The sequence below is a fragment of the Gymnoscopelus microlampas genome, assembly GCF_963454915.1.
Source record: "Gymnoscopelus microlampas genome assembly, contig: SCAFFOLD_50, whole genome shotgun sequence".
NCBI lineage: Eukaryota > Metazoa > Chordata > Actinopteri > Myctophiformes > Myctophidae > Gymnoscopelus > Gymnoscopelus microlampas.
Window position 1 is genome coordinate 71,485 of NW_028155546.1, and position 19,540 is coordinate 91,024.

The 19,540-nt window shown below is 41.5% G+C and overlaps 1 protein-coding gene across 1 annotated transcript in view; it reads right to left on the bottom strand.

The window, feature by feature from the left end:
• LOC311041396 (protein NLRC3-like) overlaps positions 1-19,540 on the bottom strand; it is a 126,815-nt gene that overhangs the window by 39,771 nt on the left and 67,504 nt on the right. Inside the window, exons 5-6 of the mRNA XM_084086307.1 lie at positions 10,815-10,922; positions 1,734-1,832 (exon numbers count right to left, since the gene is read on the bottom strand). Coding sequence (XP_083942433.1) covers positions 1,734-1,832; positions 10,815-10,922 — 207 coding nt within the window. The remainder of the gene's footprint in view (positions 1-1,733; positions 1,833-10,814; positions 10,923-19,540) is intronic.

The window sequence follows — 19,540 nt, forward strand, 5'->3', positions numbered from 1 at the left end:
TTTATTATGACTATATTCCTGGTGGATGTAAGGGTATTTCCATACGGCCTGGTGTTGGTATACAATAATAATGTCCATGCTGTCATGGAATTATATATACATGATTCATATTTGGTCTGTAAACTGTTATAACATCTTATAACCTCCTAGACAGTCTTTCTACCAGGGAATCTCAAATCTTTTTATACCACAACCCCATATTATGAGGGATTCTTTTGGAGACCCCATCACCCCCATCACCCCCCCTCCCCTGCAATCAAAATTTTACTCTGCGAGGGTACAGCCCGTGGTCCATGTATTTGTACCTAAAAAGCTTATATTGAACATGAATCATGAGTAAATTGTTTATGAACAGGGTGTACTCAATGAGCACTAATTGCATTCATCATAGTCCCCTTCACATTGGTCGCAACTTATTTTTATTTTTATTATTTTTTGGGGTCCCAATGCGCGACCCCAATGGCACCTTGGCGCGACTTTGGGTAGAGTTTGAGAACCACTGTCTGTCTGTCTGTCTGTCTGTCTGTCTGTCTGTCTGTCTGTCTGTCTGTCTGTCTTTCTCTGTATGCCTGAATCAGTTTGACAACCTTGAATACAAATATATCTATCTCAAATACTTTGGACAGTGTGTTGAGTTTATTAATAACTGAAAAGAAACACTATAACTCATTCACTTCCACGGACGTAAAAAACATATTTTTTCCAATTACTTATTCTGCCACTGACGTAAAAAACATATGTTTTGTTTTTATTTTATTTTATAAAGGATCACACTGTTCTTTATCACCCGGAGTGACCACCTTCACTGTAACTCACCCGATACAGCAATAAAGTCATCCGAAGATTTCCTTTTCCGTACGCTCCATGTTTATCTTTTTCATTGAAACGTCTCTATCTCGAGTTGACAGTTTTTTTTGCCGTGTTCCGCGAGACGTGCTGTTTGCAAAGTGCTGCTACAGGAGAAAGAAATGTCCAGGGTGGAATATTTTTTCTCTGGGCAACACACACACATGCTGAAAAGGTAAGAGAAGCGTGCATCTTTGGTGAGAGATGTTATATTCACATGCGGCTGCATGAGAAGGGCCCGACGCGGTTGAAATGTTTGTTGTATGGGCGACCCGCACGGAATAGCGTGTGTGTGTTTACAAACGATCGGACATGTGATCATAATGAGTATACATTCTTTGTGACCTGTTGAAAGGAAGGGTTTCAAATGTTTAATCGATAAAAAAAACAATGGCTTATATTATATTCTGATTATTTAACAACATCTGGGAGAACTTTCAGCAAAAGTAACAGATCTGCAAACTCACACCATGACGTGTTGTGAGCTTGTAGATCGGCTATTTTTTGCAAAGCCATTTGGTGTGGGGAAATTATAGAGTTTATGTTAAACAATAAATAAGGCCTGAATAAAGGAAGCCAATATTTGAGTAGTATTTTCACTAGATACTTTTACTTCAACTCAGGTCAACCTAATTTTAAATTAACAGTACTTTTACTTGAGTAGTATTTTCACTAGATACTTTTACTTCTACTCAGGTCATTATTATTTTAAAGTAACAATACTTTTACTTGAGTACAGTTTAGGGCTACTCTATGTCCAAGACAACCTAAGAATGACTGAATCAAAGATCACTACAGCTGACAGTGAGATACTCTACTAATGTGAGCAGATACAAGACGTTCTTTGTGTCTTTCCAGATGAAGTTCACAGAGATCAGTGATCTTACTTTGTGTCTGGAGGTCCAGGTTCATTACTGAAGTCAGGAGGTTGTTGTTTAGACCAGTCACTCTGCATATACACACAGCTGGGTGTTGGAGACTCTGATCTGTGGTAAACAGACATAAATAAACATTATTAATATAATCTTAACCTGTTCATACTTCACAACTAAAGTATTAAAGGGACTACACCATGAATTTTAACTTTTCCTTCTTTTTTGTGTGTTTTTGGTCTCCCCTACCGCTCTATCCCAAAGAATACCCCAGTTTGAACACTCAGGCTTTCACAGCATATCTGGGGTTTTCTGTAAATTGGTCTCAAAACAGGCCAAACTGATTTTCACCCAGACGTGACGCAGGGGCGGACGCACTGTAGGCCAAGTAAGGCCCGTGCCTTACCTCGAATCCACTGTGCCTTCGCTCCGCCAGACAGCTTTTTGTGTATTTACTATGAATATCGCCCCCTATACTTAAGGCTGACAAACAACGTAGGCCCAGTGGTGAAAGTGGGCCGGCACGGTCCGGAACTGCGTTCCGGTAAAAGATTTGGTGGCGGAACGCCGTTCCGTTAAGAAAAAGTCAAAGGCAGCTGTGAAAATCCCATATTAAATAACCTGCCACAGACCCATGGCCATGTTCAGTAATAAAACATAATCTACTAACGTCAGATTAACATACAGGGCGTCACGACGACCATTCATTGTTTGTGCGCACGACGGGATACCCTCACAGATACGTGATTTCCCCCCACTGTTTGTCTGACTTCTTTTTTTTTTCTCCCCCCGTTCCATATAAGCTGCTGCTTTCGCGTGAAGTTAAGTAGTTTCAACTAGGCTACCTTAGTAGTTTCTACTTCCAGTAGTATGATTTCAAAATAAAACGTATGTTGAATTGTAACATTACAAGGATAGATTTAAAAAAAACCTCTTATTTTGAAATACACATCGTTTTGAAAGGAAACTTTCTGGGGACCGCTTGACTAGTAACGTGCGTCGTCAAGCCTACGTTCTCAAACTCCATGCTTAGCTCGAGTAAAGTAAATAACACGGACGTGGGTCCGGTCGTGGGACATTATGGAATATAAAGACATTGGGGCAAAAGTTCATATTTACCACCATGCTCTCTGAAACCAAGACAATGTGAGCCCATGAAACAAAAGTGTGTTCTCCTTCGCCATCTTTGCAGAAGGTGAGTATTATTCTAATGCTGACAGTGGTGGAAAGTAACTAAGTACATGTACTCAAATACTGTACTTGAGTATCATTTTAACGTATTTTTTACTTGACTGGAGTATTTTCAATTTGCAATATTTTTTACTTCTATTCCAATACATTTGATTTTAGCCATGGACCCCCATCTGAAAATGTTTTGTGCCAGGCAGGGACCCCCAGAAGAGAATATTTGTAAGTATATAAACAATGTTCAAATACTGCACAAAAATATCAGATATACAAGCTTGCATCATGGGTGAACTGGTTTTAGAGTACTTGGTATTGTACACAGTATGATCAAGTTGGACAATATAAAATATTTTGATTAAGGTTTCGAGCCTATCAGGCTTCGAAGCCTTATTACATGTCTACACTTTCATTATTCTTCCGCCGGTTTTGGCAGTTCTGGCCTAACCGCGTGGTCACTTTTTATGAAATTTGGCAATATGGTAGAGGGCTATGCCAAACGGCGAAAACCCGAAACTCACAACCATCGGCCAAAGGGTGGCGCTGTAGCACTCAATTGAAATATGCCAACTTTGAACAGGTGCAACTCATGCCCTGTTTGACCCACAGCCATGAAACTTCGATGCACACATGCGTCTCCTCATGCCTAACAACTTTCACTGTTTGACTTTTGACCTCTGACCTTTAGATCTCCCACCATTTCGAATTCTATGAAAAGCAGTAAAAAGCAGTAAAAGTCCATAGCTTTCTGGGATCTTTGAGCAATCTGCACGAAACTGTCTACACATGAACTTTGGACCAATGCCGACAAACGTGAGCAAGCGGATTTTCCATAAGTGAAAACGTTAAGCTTTTATAAGCCAATGAAAATTGCAGTTTAATGACAATTATTCATCTGCCCCTAACACATACATGCAGACTCACATTTGTTTGACACTTTGCAATATTGTAGAGGGTCATTCCAAGTATCACTGAAACCAATCTTACTCCAATTGGTCAAAGGGGGGCGCTATAGCAATTTTTTGAAAATACAAACTTTAAACAGGCAAAAGTCATGCCTCGTTTGGCCGACAGCCGTTAAACCTGCTTACACATGTGCCTTGACTCATGAGGAACACATGTATCACTTTGACCAGTAAGCTCTGCCCTTAGATTGTCTGCAATTTTGAGCAGTTTGAAAAACATTTCAACCAAGGATTTCTAAGCAATTTCTATGAAACTGTGTCAAATAAATGTGTCAGGCCCTTTTTCACAGGTTCAGGTGTGTTGGTTCAATAGCTTGATCGCTTAATCATCTGCCTTGAAACCACAGGGTTGCCGGTTCGAATCTCACCTCAGGTAGACTTCATTATAATTGCATTGCACACAACATGACTGTATCAATGAATACATGTGCAATTGTTAAAGATAACGAGAAATGCATACTTGAAAGTAGTTATTTGCAATGCATGACGTACTTCATTCGCCCTTTTGTTTTGTTTTGTTAGATTCTCCTTTCTCAATGTCTGATCCTGTGGATTCAATAGCTCCACCAGTAGAGTGTGAGCCTCATGTGCCGAAGGTCCCTGGTTCAAATCCCACTGATTACAGTTTACATTTAAATTGCATTGTACAAAACATGACCCTGTTAATTCAGACATGTGCAACTTTTAAACAATAACATGAAATGCTTTTTTGAGACTAGTTTTTTTTTTTATGTACAACATACTTTCTTGTGAAAATAGCCAATCTACAATCTCACAACTTTTCATATAGCAACACATTGTCAGCTTGTAGATCAACTATTTTCACTACTTTCCATTCCAAGAACACAAAACAAAACTTTATTGCTAAATATTTGTCAACCAGTAATCTAGAGTAGTTAGCAAAACAGAGGCTTGGTTCATAACGGACTGAAAAACCTATAGATATCAACAGACACCATCAGGGAGGCCATATTTCTAGCTCAATAAGAAGAGAGGCAGCCTGTGAATCCATAGGTCGCTGGTTTGATCCCTGTCCCCAACAATGCATTGAGGTGATCATTATTTGGAATTCTTGTTACAAACATACTCCTGGTAGCCTTTCTGTCTGTCTGTCTGTCTGTCTGTCTGCCTCTCTGCCTCTCTCTCACTCTGTCACTGTCTGTCTGTCTGTCTGTCTGTTTGTTTGTTTGCCTCTCTCTCTCTGTGTCTGTCTGCCTCTCTCTCACTCTGTCTGTCTGTCTGTCTGCCTCTCTCTCACTCTGTCACTTTCTGTCTGTATGTCTGCCTCTCTCTCACTCTGTCTGTCTGTCTGCCTCTCTCTCACTCTGTCACTTTCTGTCTGTTTGTCTGCATCTCTCTCTCTCTCTCTCTCTCTCTCTCTCTCTCTCTCTCTCTCTCTCTCTCACGAAACCGCTCATTGCTGCTTGCAGCTATATTTAATTACTGTATTTATTTTTGATAATAAATTGGTAAAATCAGGCAAAAATAAGAATTAAATAACATAACCCTAACCCTAACCCTAAATCCTTCCTTGTACCTCCCTACCTAACCTAAATCCCCGGCTAATTTTGACCCGCATAGCTATCCCAGCCACCCCAAGACCCTCTCCCCCTCCCCACACCCACACAACCCCTCTCCCCCTTCCCACAACACCCCCCACGAATCCCCGTTCTCCCCAAACCACAGGTCCACAAGAGAAGGACACCAGAAGAACACCCACGCCAGGATCCAAAACACTACTCAGGGGAATAGTAGTCCAAGCCCAAGTGATCCGGGGAGCGGGAGAACTAAACCTAAGCCTAGAAGAATTCCCGGAATTAACAGCACCACCAAAGAAGGCCACACCAAGGAAACAGAGGAAGCAAAGGAGCCCTAATAAAACACGGGAGGACCCGGATCGGATCTCGCCAGCGCCAAACCAAACCACGGAGACGCGACCCAGCCCAGACAGCGCAACACAAGGAACAACCCAGGAACTCCACCACAACGAGAAAACGCCAGCGAAACAAGCCAGAACACCACCCGCGAGGAAGGACACACAGAAGACAGCCCAAGACGAGGAGGACCATCGCAAGAAACCAGGAGAGCGCAGCCCTTAGGAATACCACACAGACACCTAGGGCCAAAACAGGACTGGAATTGCAACGTAAAGGAGAAAATCTTAGTCCTCGGTGACTCCAACCTGTGCAAGATTCCGCCATTTGCCAGAAGCGACATCCAGGTCGAATGCTATCCAGGAATGAAATTCCACACTTGCCTACAACTCCTGAGAAACATTGAGGTACAACATCCCGAGGTAAGGCACCTAGTCATATCAGTGGGAATCAATAACAGGCAGTATGACACAGACACAACAGCTCAAAGAATGCTGTCGCAAATCAGACATTGGGCAGAGAACATTTTCCCAGGGGCAAAAACCCACATAGCTTTAATTAACTACTCAAAAGGACTCTCAAGAGAGAACCAGTGGAGATTGGACGCACTAAACAGGCAAATCAGGGAAGGACCACATATCCCCAAATTGGACGAAGGGGAATTCCAGACTGGTGATGATAACATACATTGGTCACCGGAAACAGCCCAAGCAATGCTTCAACATTGGATTACTAGTTTAAACTGCTAAGCCCTTCAAGCCACATACAGACAGGGCTAAAAACAAGTATAATACATTTATCACACTACTTTAGACCCAACCAAGCTCAAAAAGAGATACTAGAAAAAGGCCTGTCATTCGTACCCACTGTAGACATTTACAAACAACAGACAAAACGATTGAAAAAAGATGTTTCAGATTACCACAGGAGATTAAAATTAGCCACCCACTTTGGACTGGAACAAAGGGAAGAGAGAACTCCGTTCCAACCAAAGTCCTCCTGGGAACCGACGGAGGATTCTCTACCAACCAGCCTCACACAACTTCTCCTACAAGACAGTGGGACATTAGACAGAATCCCAGGACACCTGAAGGAAACAGACAATCTCACCAAACAACAGGTAAGCGCTCTCAGACAACTGGCTAAAAATGAGGACATTATAATCAAACCAGCTGATAAAGGGTCTTCTGTAGTAATTATGGATCGACACCAGTACATTTTCAAAGCAGAGAGACAGCTCGGTAATACCAACCATTACAGGGTATTAACAAAACCAATGTATAAAGACACTGAGCTTGAAGCCAAAAGGATTGTTAAACAGATGAGATCAAAAAAGATTATTAATAGCAAACAGGAAACCTATCTCCTGGGGCAGGACACACCACGCGCTAGAGTTTTTTATCTATTACCAAAATTATACATAAAGATCCCAACTCTTGGACAATTCCTTTTGAAGTTCCACCGGGTAGACCAATAGTCTCAGACTGTGGGAGTGAAACTTACCACACAGCGGAGTTTGTGGAATACTTCCTGAACCCTTTATCAACCCGACACGCTAGCTATGTAAAAGACACTTTGTAGAGAAAATCAAAAAAGTAATAATGCCAAAAACAGCATTCTTATTTTCAATTGATATAGACAGCCTGTACACTAACATTGACACAGAAGCGGGCTTGAGGGCGGTGCAAGAAATCTTCAACAAATATCCAGACTCTGGACGCCCTGATGAAGAACTTTTGAAACTTTTAAAGCTCAATCTGACCAAGAATGATTTCCAATTTAATAAAAAATTCTACCTACAAATCAAAGGCACGGCCATGGGAAAACTATTTGCACCAAGTTACGCAAATATCTATATGGCCATGTGGGAACAAACAGCACTGGAAAAGTGCACCCTAAAGCCAACACACTATTTTAGATACCTGGATGACCTATTTGGGATTTGGGAACACTCCAGGGAGGCATTTGAGGATTTTATCAAAACCTTAAACACTCACCACTAATCCATCACAATCAAATATGTTACAGACCCAGAGAAAATAGATTTTTTTGGACGTGTCGGTCTTCAAAGGACCACTCTTCCACACTAATGGCAAATTAGACCTTAAAGTCTTTTTCAAAGAAACAGACACCCACGCATTATTACACAGATCGTCCTTCCACCCACAACACTGTTACACAGGGATTGTGAAATCACAACTCTTAAGATTTCACAGAATTTGCACACAAGAACAGGATTTTAAAATAGCTTGCAAAACACTCTTTACTGCCCTACGAGACAGAGGGTACACACGAACGTTCCTAAGGAAGGCCCAGAACACCTTCCTGGAGGTCAAAGAGAGATACCAGGGGCCACAATTGGCACTCGTAACCACTTATTCCTCACAAAGTAAACTGGCAAACACCAGAATAAAAAGGAATTTTCAGAACAGGTCAGACACACTATTAGATGGTTGCAAAATAATTTCGGCCTATAGGAAAAAACAAAAATTCAAAGATTATTTAGTCCACAGCAACCTCAAAAGCTCCAACACACCAATTAAAAGAACACTAAACTATTTTGAGATGACCCACATGGTGACCAACAGACAAACCAAGAGGGTCTTTGGCATCACACAAAATACAGGCCAACACCAAAAACTGTGTGTACCTAATCACTTGTAGCAAGTGCAATCTACAATATGTAGGGGAAACAGGAAACAGCATTCTCACTAGATTAGCACAACACAGATATAATATTAACAATGGCAAAAAGACACACTTAATAGTGGTTCAACATTTTATGTCACACGGCCTAAAATCACTAAAGGTGTCTGGATTGCAACACAATCCGAATTGGTCAGTGGGACAGAGAAAATACAACGAAAAACAATGGATTAACAGGCTAAGCACGGCCTTCCCAGAAGGGCTGAATATGGCCACCTCTTAAAACCTAAAATTTAGCCACTTAATAGGATAGAGCACTAGGTTGAATCAGTGAAGAATCTTACATTCTAAACCCTAAACCTAACCCTAAACCCTAACCCTAACCTGGGTGGAGGGTGATTTTGCGGGTGAACTCAGTGGAGGAGAATTATTAGGTGTAAAGAATCAGTGGAGACTTTCAAATCCTAAAGCCTATACCTAAACCCTAACCCTAACCCTAACCCTAGGAGGGTAATTATGCGGGTGAACTTAGTGGAACAGGACCATTAGGGGTCATCAATGAGTGGTGACCACTTAGTGTAATCAGGAGGGAGTGATTACTGGGTCAACTCAATTTGCACACCTCTCAACCCCTCCTGGAACCTAAAGTGCCCTTACTGGCAAACAGAACTTCACACCCACAGGTGTGAAGGAACTCCCCTCCATAAAAAAACAGCCCACTCAACCCTTCAAAGGGAGGAAGCGGATGAAGAATTAGAGCAATTAGAAAGATTACACCAAGATGAACTTTGCCTTTCAATGCAAAGATATTTAGGAAAACTATAGTGATACAAAATAAATATAACGAAGTAGACATAAAAGTAGTTAAAGTCAAAACCCAACTGACCTAAGATGAAACAGTTAGAACAGGCCCAAATGAATAGGTCCAGAATAGCTCACTTGAACCTATCCACTTAAAATAGATAGAATTAAACCGAAAGGTTTAAATGAAATAAGCACAATCTAAATCCAGTTCAAATAAACTGAACTGTTTAAGGTTATAGTAATCACAGCCCACTGGAATATATACACAGAAGGGAACTCAAAGTTACACGTTCCCTCAAAATAGACTTAACAATTCAAGGGAATAAAAGAAGATACAGTTAACTAGAATTAAAATAAATAAGGGTAACCCGGATGCCTAAAGTGGGTGCATTTCGCCTTTCCGACATGTCGCCTTTCCGACATGTCGCCTTTCCGACGTTAACATTACGAACCCTATACCTAACCCTAACCCTAACCCTAACCGCACGCGGACGCAACTAGTCGGAGTGGCGAGATGTCGGAATGGAAGGAACCCCCCGCCTAAAGTAAAAAGAACTTAAAAGTTAAACTGGAGCTCAAAAAGAAACCTAACTCCTTAAAAATTGAAATAAATAAAAGTTAGGAACGGGATGTTTAAATATAAAGAAGCTAAAGTGAAAACTTAATTGGATAAAAAAAAAAAAGCAGCCCATATAAGGGTAACTTAAAATAGAGATAAAAGATAAATAAATAGACAAGAGATAATAGGCAAAATAGGAGCTTTTAAAATCAACATTTTGGTATGCGGTCTAATGTGGAAAAGACTCAGGGAGCTGGACGCCCTTGCCATGCACAGCCTAGTGAACATACCATTCCCAAAATAAAATCCACATTATACCTTAGTCTTAGACATTCATTTAAACAGAGCAAAACCCTTAAAAACAGACTTTCCTTCAAATGGAGATGGCGAATGCAAAAATTCTTTAATCTGCTTTTTTATGTCAAGACGCCTTGACTGGAAGCATTTTACTGAAGTCCCAGCAGAGAAGTCCTCCGCTAACCCTATCCTTACCCTAAACCCGAAATAAAGTAACAAAAAAACGAATATAAAGTACCAATATCCGCGCACGCACGACACATACTGTCAGTTCCGCCAAGAGATGTCAGCCACTTTCACCCCTGCGTAGGCCTAATACACATCCATTCTCTCTCTCTACGTCCTGCGTGTCTGGAGGATGAGTCTTTGAGCCAATGTGTATTCTCAGAATCCCTTTTCACACTCGAGTGTGAAATGTGTCTGTCTGTGTCCCTCATTCACAGAACCGGTTTTCTAAGTCATGACATAAGCACACAATATAACCACGTACTTGCCAGGCCTTACTCATAAAGAAATCCTGCGTCCGCCACTGACGTGACGTCACGTCTGGTAAAATCCCTCCCGTTTTTTCAGTTAAAAAAAAAAAAAAAATGTTTCTTCACTTTTTCGTTTGAGGGACATAAACAATGATATTAAATATATATATTTTAAGTTCATGGTGTAGATCCTTTAAGAGCCAGAACATTATATACCTCATGATCTGTGCTCAGTACAGTTCCATAAAAAAAAAATCATGTGTTGTTTTCTGTGTGTTTTACATTCATACCTGTGATCAGTAGAGTGGTGTTTGAAGGTAATGAATCCACCCTTGGACTGGTCACTCTTCATGGAGACACAGCTGGGTACAGGAGACCCTGATCTGTGCTGATGGACCCTGATAGAAAGAGAGGATGAACAATATTTACTTTATCTATATGTGAGCGGGTACAATGCTTTAGGCATCAAGTAGGCATTTTTTTCAGATTATTAAAGTAGAGAATATAAGCTTTCATATGATGTATCATTCATTGAAATTGGAACACATTTGGAGAAGATGTGACCATTTTAATCTTGTTATCTATAATAGTCCAAACTGAGATAATCCCTCCTAAAGAATTTCCACTTCTATAACACCTCTCAACTCCAGGTAATGGGCGTGAACAATGGGTAATTTATTCAACCTAGCCACTCCTCTAATCACTCCCCCATTGACACCTTTCAGTCAGCTGTCCACCATATAGAAATTTGATGCAACACAATTACATTTTTTTAAAGGTATTTTTACTTTACTGGAGTATTTCCAATACTTTAACTTCTACTCCACTACAGATCAGAGGAAAATATTGTACTTTTACTCCACTACAATCTTTTAAAACTTGAGTTACTAGTTACTTTGCAGATATAAATTATTACATTATAAAACATACATTAACCACTTTAGCCCTATTTTATACATAGTCTATTTGAAAATAGCTGATCTACAAGCTTACAATGCACATTGCGACGCGTTGTGAGCTTGTAGATCAGCTATTTTCAAACATTTTAGTACTTATACTTTAGGTACTTTAAGTACATTTTGATACCAAGACTTTAGTACTTTTACTTTGATTGAACTCAAGTAACATTTTGAGCACTTTTATACTTGTAACAGGGTATTTTTATATCGTGGTATTGCTACCACCGAGTGCTTCTTCCACCACTAATTTTGAGTGACCCACTGGTAGTCGACTACTGTAGAGGTTTACCTATTTGATAATGAAGACACGACCAGCTAGGTCCTGGATTAACTCGAACCTGGTGTTTGCACTCTCCATTTACAACCCGTACATCTACATAAACGTTCAGATTTCAAATATAAAGTGCTTATCTCATGGCCACGGATGTTAACATTAACTTCGGGTGGGTCTAAGTACCCGTATCTTCCATATTGTTCAATAAAAAGCATTTTAATCCGATCGGCGGTCATTTTCTCATAGAGTTATAACGTATCAGGAGTGCAATACACCCCAACCATTACGGCCGCGTAGTTGAAAAACAACGGAGACAATGGCCATCAATCGGATCAAAATGCTTTTTATTAAACAATACGGAAGATACGAGTACTTATGAGGGCCCGTACATAATTCTAACACCCGTGGCCATGAGATAAGCACTTTATATTTTAAATCTGAACGTTTATGTAGATGTACGAGTTGTAAATGGAGAAATGCAAACACCAAGTGTACGTTCAGCCATGACGCGTGACCGCGAGCTAACAATGCTAAGGCCTAGCTCGTTATTCCACCGTTGTTTTGTCCACAAACATCTTCGGTGAAATACTTCCATACGAACGTCGAGCGGCCTGTTGTTTAGCTGGGGCTGCCCTCACAGCTGCTGTGTTCGGTACAATGTTATATTGATTATACAACTAGATTCTGTCCCGAAAAAGACTAACGCAATACTGGCCGCTTCGGCGCTTTTTCGCACTGTGGTGACATTAGTTTCAGCCTCAGGTTGAATATTCACCCAGTGGATATTACTCCAGTAAAGTAAGAATACCTCAAAATTGTACTTAAGTACAATACTTGAGCAAATGTACTTAAGTTACGTTACACCACCACAGAGGAGCGATACTGATGGGCGGGGATTAGGCTTGTAACCGGAGAACAATGGACCAACAACCAACCAAAACCACTCACATGCTAATGTTGTCCCTGCAAGTTAAAGCCACTCTCCGCCCCCAAAAGACCGACAGAAACACACAGAAACACTGCTGTTTTTGTAATGTAATTTAAACCACTTAATGATTCTAAAACGCCTATCTTTTGGACTATAAACCTTCTTCAACATTCGAACTGTGCTAATATGGAAAAAAACGAAAATCAGCCAAAACAAAACCAAAAGTTATTTTGCTGTTTTCTACTCTTTGTCAATCCGCGACTTGATGCCCTAAACACCAGACCTGCTCACATATTATCATACAATCTACTGTATGTGGAATCCACACACACACTTCTAGTCAAACATCTCTTATATGAACTCTCTACTCTGAAGTATAAAACACTTCAACGTCCACAGGGAACATTTCAGAAGTGGAACGATTGTGGTGCAGAAACGTCTTTCTATACTGAGTTTGGTTTTAATGACGAACACTAATTAACATGGTTCATTTAATGTCATTTGTACATGGTTGTTATGTGCTTGCACAGTTAAAACACCTCAGTTTAGCTCATATTATTATTGGGTAACTAATTACGGGGCCAGGCTCTGCAGAGCAAGGCTCCGTTTTGTTATTGGCATTATTCATCTTTTTCTGCCGTTTTTGGCAGTTCTGGCTTAACCGTGCTGTCGCTTTTTACGAAACTCGGCCATATGGTAGATCAGTGATGTCAAACTGGTGTTCGACGTCGTCAAATCTGGCCCGCGATGTGATTTTAGAAAACGCCATTTAATACTACCTTTAATGGAAAAAAAACTAGAGAAAAAAAAAGACAAAAAAACCCCCGGCTCCCAGCAGCTTCTAATGCACGGAAGCAGTGTCTGAATACTGGATAAACGTGTTCTGTTCGAACAATGACCAAGCCGTGCTACGGCCAAGGTTATTAGCATACAGAGGACCATCACCATTCAACTCTACCTGTACTGGAGAGCCCCCCCTCACCTCCCCCCTCACACAGTACCGTCTCAACTGAAGAAGTGAGAAAGAAATTTCTCTGCAAACTTTGTAACCATCGTTGCTGTTCTCGTCTTTCTGAAATGAAACTGAAAGTAACTTCTCCAAAAGGAAGGAATGGCAGGTCTAATAGTACTGATGCATTTTGGCTGTGCGCAATAATGCAACTACAGACATTATATTGCCTTTTGTTAGGCTATTCAATATTAGTTTTTTTCTTGGAATTATATTTATTTAATTTGCAATAATTCAACTGTTTGGCATGCTAATGTTTTGAGACATATTGTATTATATTACTACACAATAGTAAATAAATAATTCTAAACAATAAATAAATATGTTTTAAATAACTGATCTAAATATGGATTATAGTTATGTTAAGTTTTGCCATAATCATGTAGCTCTACAACAGAGGCATATGACAGCAATGGTACAAAATAATATTTAAAAAAATGCATATATATATTGTTTAACTAATAATTTTCAGCCATTCGGCCAAGTGTTTCCTATATTCAGTATTCGGTTTCGGCCAAGAATGTGATACTGTAGTTATAGCAGTGACTGAGATGTAGAGGAGTAGAAGTAAAAGTACTAGAAATTGAAAATACTCTAGTAAAGTAATAATACCTCAAATCTTTACTGAAGTACAGTACTTGAGTAAATATAATTAGTTACTTTTACACCACTGTTGTTCTATAAATCAAATTATTTTGCTGGAAGAATTCTGGCACTGTAGTGAAAACGTGGCTTAAAACGTGGTAATCATTACCTAACAACCCACACACATTACCAGGTATTGTTTAATTTCAAATCGAATTATTCCACTTAAAATGGTTTATCGGGGCTCCTTACAAATTGCATTGTTTGTTTTTAATGTCAATAATTAAAGTAATTAAAATTAAAAAAAAAAACATCTTCTTAATACATAAAAAAAAGTGATCTACGTAGTTAGTGGCAGTGTCTGAGACAACAGATGCTGACTGAATGCGTGTGAGTGTGCATGCGCGTCCGCAACTGGTTTCGGCACACATCAAGTCACCATTTGACCAATTCGACCCCCACCCCAAAATGAGTTCGACACACCTGTGGTAGATGGTCATGAAAAACGATCAAGAAATAATCCTCTCGTTAAAGGGTGGCGCTATAGCACTCAATTGAAAACTAAACAGGTACAACTCATGCCCTGCTTGACCTACAGCCATGAAACTTGGATACACATATGAGTCTCCTCATGCTGAACAACTTTCACACTCTGACTTTTGACCTCTGACCTTTAGATCTCCCACCATTTTTAATTATATGAAAAACAGTCATTGGCTCTTAACTTCCGCCACTAACGTTTTGTCAGCAAAGGTCCTAAGTTCATGTGGAAAACTTTTCGTGCAGATTACTCAAAGATCCCAGGAGGAGATAGATTTAACTATTGCAGTTTTATGACAATTATTTATCTCCCCCTAACACATACATGCAGACTCACATTTCTTTGAAACTTTGCAGAAATGTAGAGGGTCATTCCAAATATCACTGAAACCAATCTTACTCCAATAGGCCAAAGGGGGGCGCTATAGCAATTTTTGGAAAATGAAGTCATAAGTCATGCCTCGTTTGGCCGAAAGTCGTGAAACTTGCTTACACTTGTGCCTTGACTCATGACGAACACATCTTTGGCTTTGACCAGTAAGCTCCGTCCTTAGATTGTCCGCAATTTTGAGAATTTGAAAAAAACTTGAACCCAGGATTTTTCAGCTATTTGCGTGAAACTGTATCATCTGTGTGAGCTCCTTTTACACCAGTTCAGGTCTGTCGGTCCGATGGCTTCTCTCTACAGCATCTGCCTGACAACTGCAAGGTCACCGGTTCAAGGCTCACTTCATGCAGACTTCATTTAAAGTGCAATGCAAACAACATGAATACATGTGCAATTGTTAAAGATAACATGAAATGCTTATTTGAGAGTATGTTTTTTCAATGTATGACATACTTCATTGTGAAAATAGCCGATCTACAATCTCATAACTTTTCAGATAGCAACGTTTTGTGAGCTTGTAGATCCAATTTCTCTATTGGTAAATGGTTCGTGAACCAGTAGTTAGTGAAACAGAGGCTTGGTTCATAATGGACAGAAATAATTATACATATCAACATACATTGTCAGGGAGGCCATATTACTAGCTCAATAAGAAGAGAGGCAGTCTTATGCTTATTTGAGAGTATTTTTTGTCAATGTATACTTCATTGTGAAAATAGCCGATCTACAATCTCACAATTTTTCAGATGGCAACACGTTGTGAGCTTGTAGATCGGCGACTTTCACTGGTTTCTGTTCCGAGGAGACGTACAATTTCTCTATTGGTAGATGGTTAGGGAACCAGTGATCTAGAGTAGTTAGCAAAACAGAGGCTTGGTCCATCAGGGACGGAAAGACTTATATATATATCAACAGACACTACCAGGGCTATCATATCTCTAGCTCAATGTGAAGAAAGGCAGCCTATGAGTCCGGAGGTCACGGTTCAATCCCGTCCCCGACGATGTATTGAGGTGATCATGATTTGGCATTCGTAGGCTTACGCGTAGTATTTCTTGAGGTTAGGGGTAGGTATAGTTTTACTGATGTTAGGGTTAGTGAGGGTTTAAAATGCTCATTTGTTAATGGCATGGTCTTCTTTCTCTAAAGTTCAGTCTTCTATGTTTCTATGGCTTATTGTGCATATTACTTATCATTGCTTCTTTCTTTCTTCTCTCTGCAATCACTGGCCCCATATTATTGCTGCTTGCAGCTATATTGGTTCTTTGTTTTTCAGTGTCTACTCTGTCTTGCTGCTGTGGTCTGTGGCTGTCACTCATCTGTGATTGAGCTGGCTGCTCCGCCCCTGTCCCAGCTGTCCTTCATGAGGAATTAGGGTGTAGGATATAAAATGAGCTGTGGCCACCTCTCATTATCTCCCCCAGCACCCCAGCAGAGCACAACAGTTATTTTGTTCCCCTGACTTTTGTATGTTCTTTCTTTCAGTTTCGATGGGGTGGCCGTAAGTATTGTTTGGTATGAGTTTTCGTAATTCCAGGGGGAGGCAGTACAGTGACCAGGATTACTACATGTTTTTGTGAGGGTATTAACTACCCGCAGGGCTTGAGTCTACAGCCTTGCAATTTGACTGGAGACAGTCTCCAGCCATGTCTCCAGTCGGTCTCCAGACGTCAGGGGGGGCCCCCTTGTCTCCAGTCGCCCCCCTCATAGACCTCCATTCACTCTCCAGTCTCCAGAGGCCCCCACCTTCCTGAAAATTTCTCTCGTTTGCCTGTCCCCGCCCCCTTCACTCTCTCTGAGTTTCTCAACGGCAGCCATCTTTGTTTACATTTAGATGGACAGGAACACTCTATGCTTTTTAATTCATTATAGACCCCCACCACCAAACAATGATGGTCCCTTGGTGCTGGTTAGGACCCAATAACATTTCGATTTTATGTTTTATATGTTTTTGATGACGTTAAGGCCTGGATTTGGACATCTCTTCCACAGCCTTGAGCAGCCAGAGTTACCAGACTCTGCGAGAGAATCGAGCAACAAGGTCTGGTGCTGGTTGGGACCCAACAACGTTTATATTTGATGTTTTATATGGGTTTGATGACATCAAGGTGTGGATTTTTACATCTCTGTCACAGACTCCTGTCACAGCCAGCGTTGCCAGGTTCTGTGAGAGAAACGAGTGACTGGGTGTGAGCCCTTTTAAACCCACTGTATACATGGTCAATTTGAAAATAGCAGATCTACAAGCGCACAACGTGTCACATCATGACGGATTGTGAGCTTGTAGATCTGCTATTTTCAAATAAATCTTGGGGGACAAAATAAAGGCAAGCAGACCTGGCTGCAAGCATTGGTGAGAGCTTATGTCAGACAGCAGCATCAGCAGAAGAAGACAGGTAAGGTGCCTTGTAAACAGATGTTTAATGTCTCCAATTGTGCTAACTAGAAGCTCGCCCCCGCTACGCGGGGGCTCGCGTCTAGCCCGCGGCCACGCCCACGTAGCGCCCGCGGCCACTTGGCAACTCATATAAGTGGCGTAGCGTCATGAGGGTCAGTGGGGCCGTGGCTCGGTCAGTGAAGACCCTGTAGTGCGGATGATATGTGGCATAGAGGGGCAGATTGTAAATCCCCAGAGGAAACATCCGTGGGCTACCATTGGTTCAGCGATGTGTGCGGTCGCCCTGCGGTCCCCCCTCCTCCACCAATGTGCAGTATTGAGAGCCCTGACGTCACAACAATTGGAGCGATGGGCACTGCACTGTGGTTGGTTAGGGTACACCTAGGGCCCAGGTAGAACCCAGTTAAAGCCTGCATGGGCAAACCCAGGTAGGACCCGCCTTGGTCCCACATAAACATGGGTAGTTGGGGCCCACCTAAGGGCCAGGTAGAAGCTACTTATAGCCTGCATGGGCATCGCAGTTGGGACTGAAGTGGATGCCGCTGACATTGCTGACATGGGGTCCATATGGTTTAGCCCACCTTGAAACCATATGGGAACTACGCTGGCATGCTGGCTGTAATGCAAACGCTGCATCATACCTGCAGTGTGTAGTTTGATGTTGTGTGTGTAGCAGATATACCTGCAGTGTGTAGATCAATGTCCATATGAAAGTCAATGCCCAGCAGTGTTTTTTTTCCCCAGCAGAGTTTCTAGTGTCTCTGTCTCTCTCTGGAAGAGGTTGCACATGAACTCTGCAGCCGCACTGAGGCGCTCCAACACAAACACTCTGACATTAAGCTGCTTCACACAACAAACATCAGCACGACGCTGCTGTTTGTCCAAAAGACACAATATCTCCTCTCCCACCGACGTCATGTGTTCATTTATCGACAGCCGTACAGACTCCTTTTGACACATTTTACCTCGTTTATCCAGCTCTCACTGACTCATCGGGCTGTTATTTTGCTGCGATCAAGTCAACGATGTGAGAGATTAGCTATCACAGACGGACGGACAGGGGCTGAAACATAGTCTTGCGCCATGCCTTTCGGCCTGGCGGAGACAATAAAAAAAGGAAAGTAAAGGAAATGAGCATTTCTGCAACAAAAGTAGTCAACAAACTATAGCCTACTATGAAAACATGGGCCACATTGTCAAAGAATGTAAGAAAGAGGCAATCATGTAGAAAATAGCCGATCTACAAGCTTACAAAGCCTCTCAACGTGAGGCGTTTTGAGCTTGTAGATCGGCTATTTTCACAATATGTACTTGTGGAACGGAGTCAAACAGAATGGGGGGGGGGTCCCCAGATCAAGTACGTTTATTTGGGGGGGGGGGGCGGCGGCGTGAAAGGGTTGATAAGCACTGCTGTAATCGGAGCGAAATTATCTGAAATTACTTCATGACCATAATGCAGCCTAACATGCGTTGCACGGGGCGGTCCTGCCATTACGTTAGTTACTGTAGTTGCGGTGGAGCTACATAGTTGTCCAGAAGACACACACAAACATACACCATCTACAATGGACTAACTGAGCAGCAATATTGACATTCACCACACGAACGTGCATTGTTGACAAAGTGATTGCACAGCCGCTGCAGGCATGACAACCACGTTAGCGTTAGCGACATGGCAGCTATCACAGCGCCCTGTCCGTCGTCGCTGGGACTGACTGTCATGGCTACAGCAGTAACAGCAAGCTGTCTGCGATGCCATTGTCTGGAGACTGCTCTTAGCGTGAGACGACCAATGAGAGTGAGCGCTGTAGTTGTTGCTAAGATACGGTGGCGTCTCAGCCCCATAGCTTGTAGATCTCTCACGCATGATTGGCGTAGGCTGCGTTGCCAGGTCTGACTGTTTGTATAAGCGATTTTGGGCTTATTTGGGTGCAC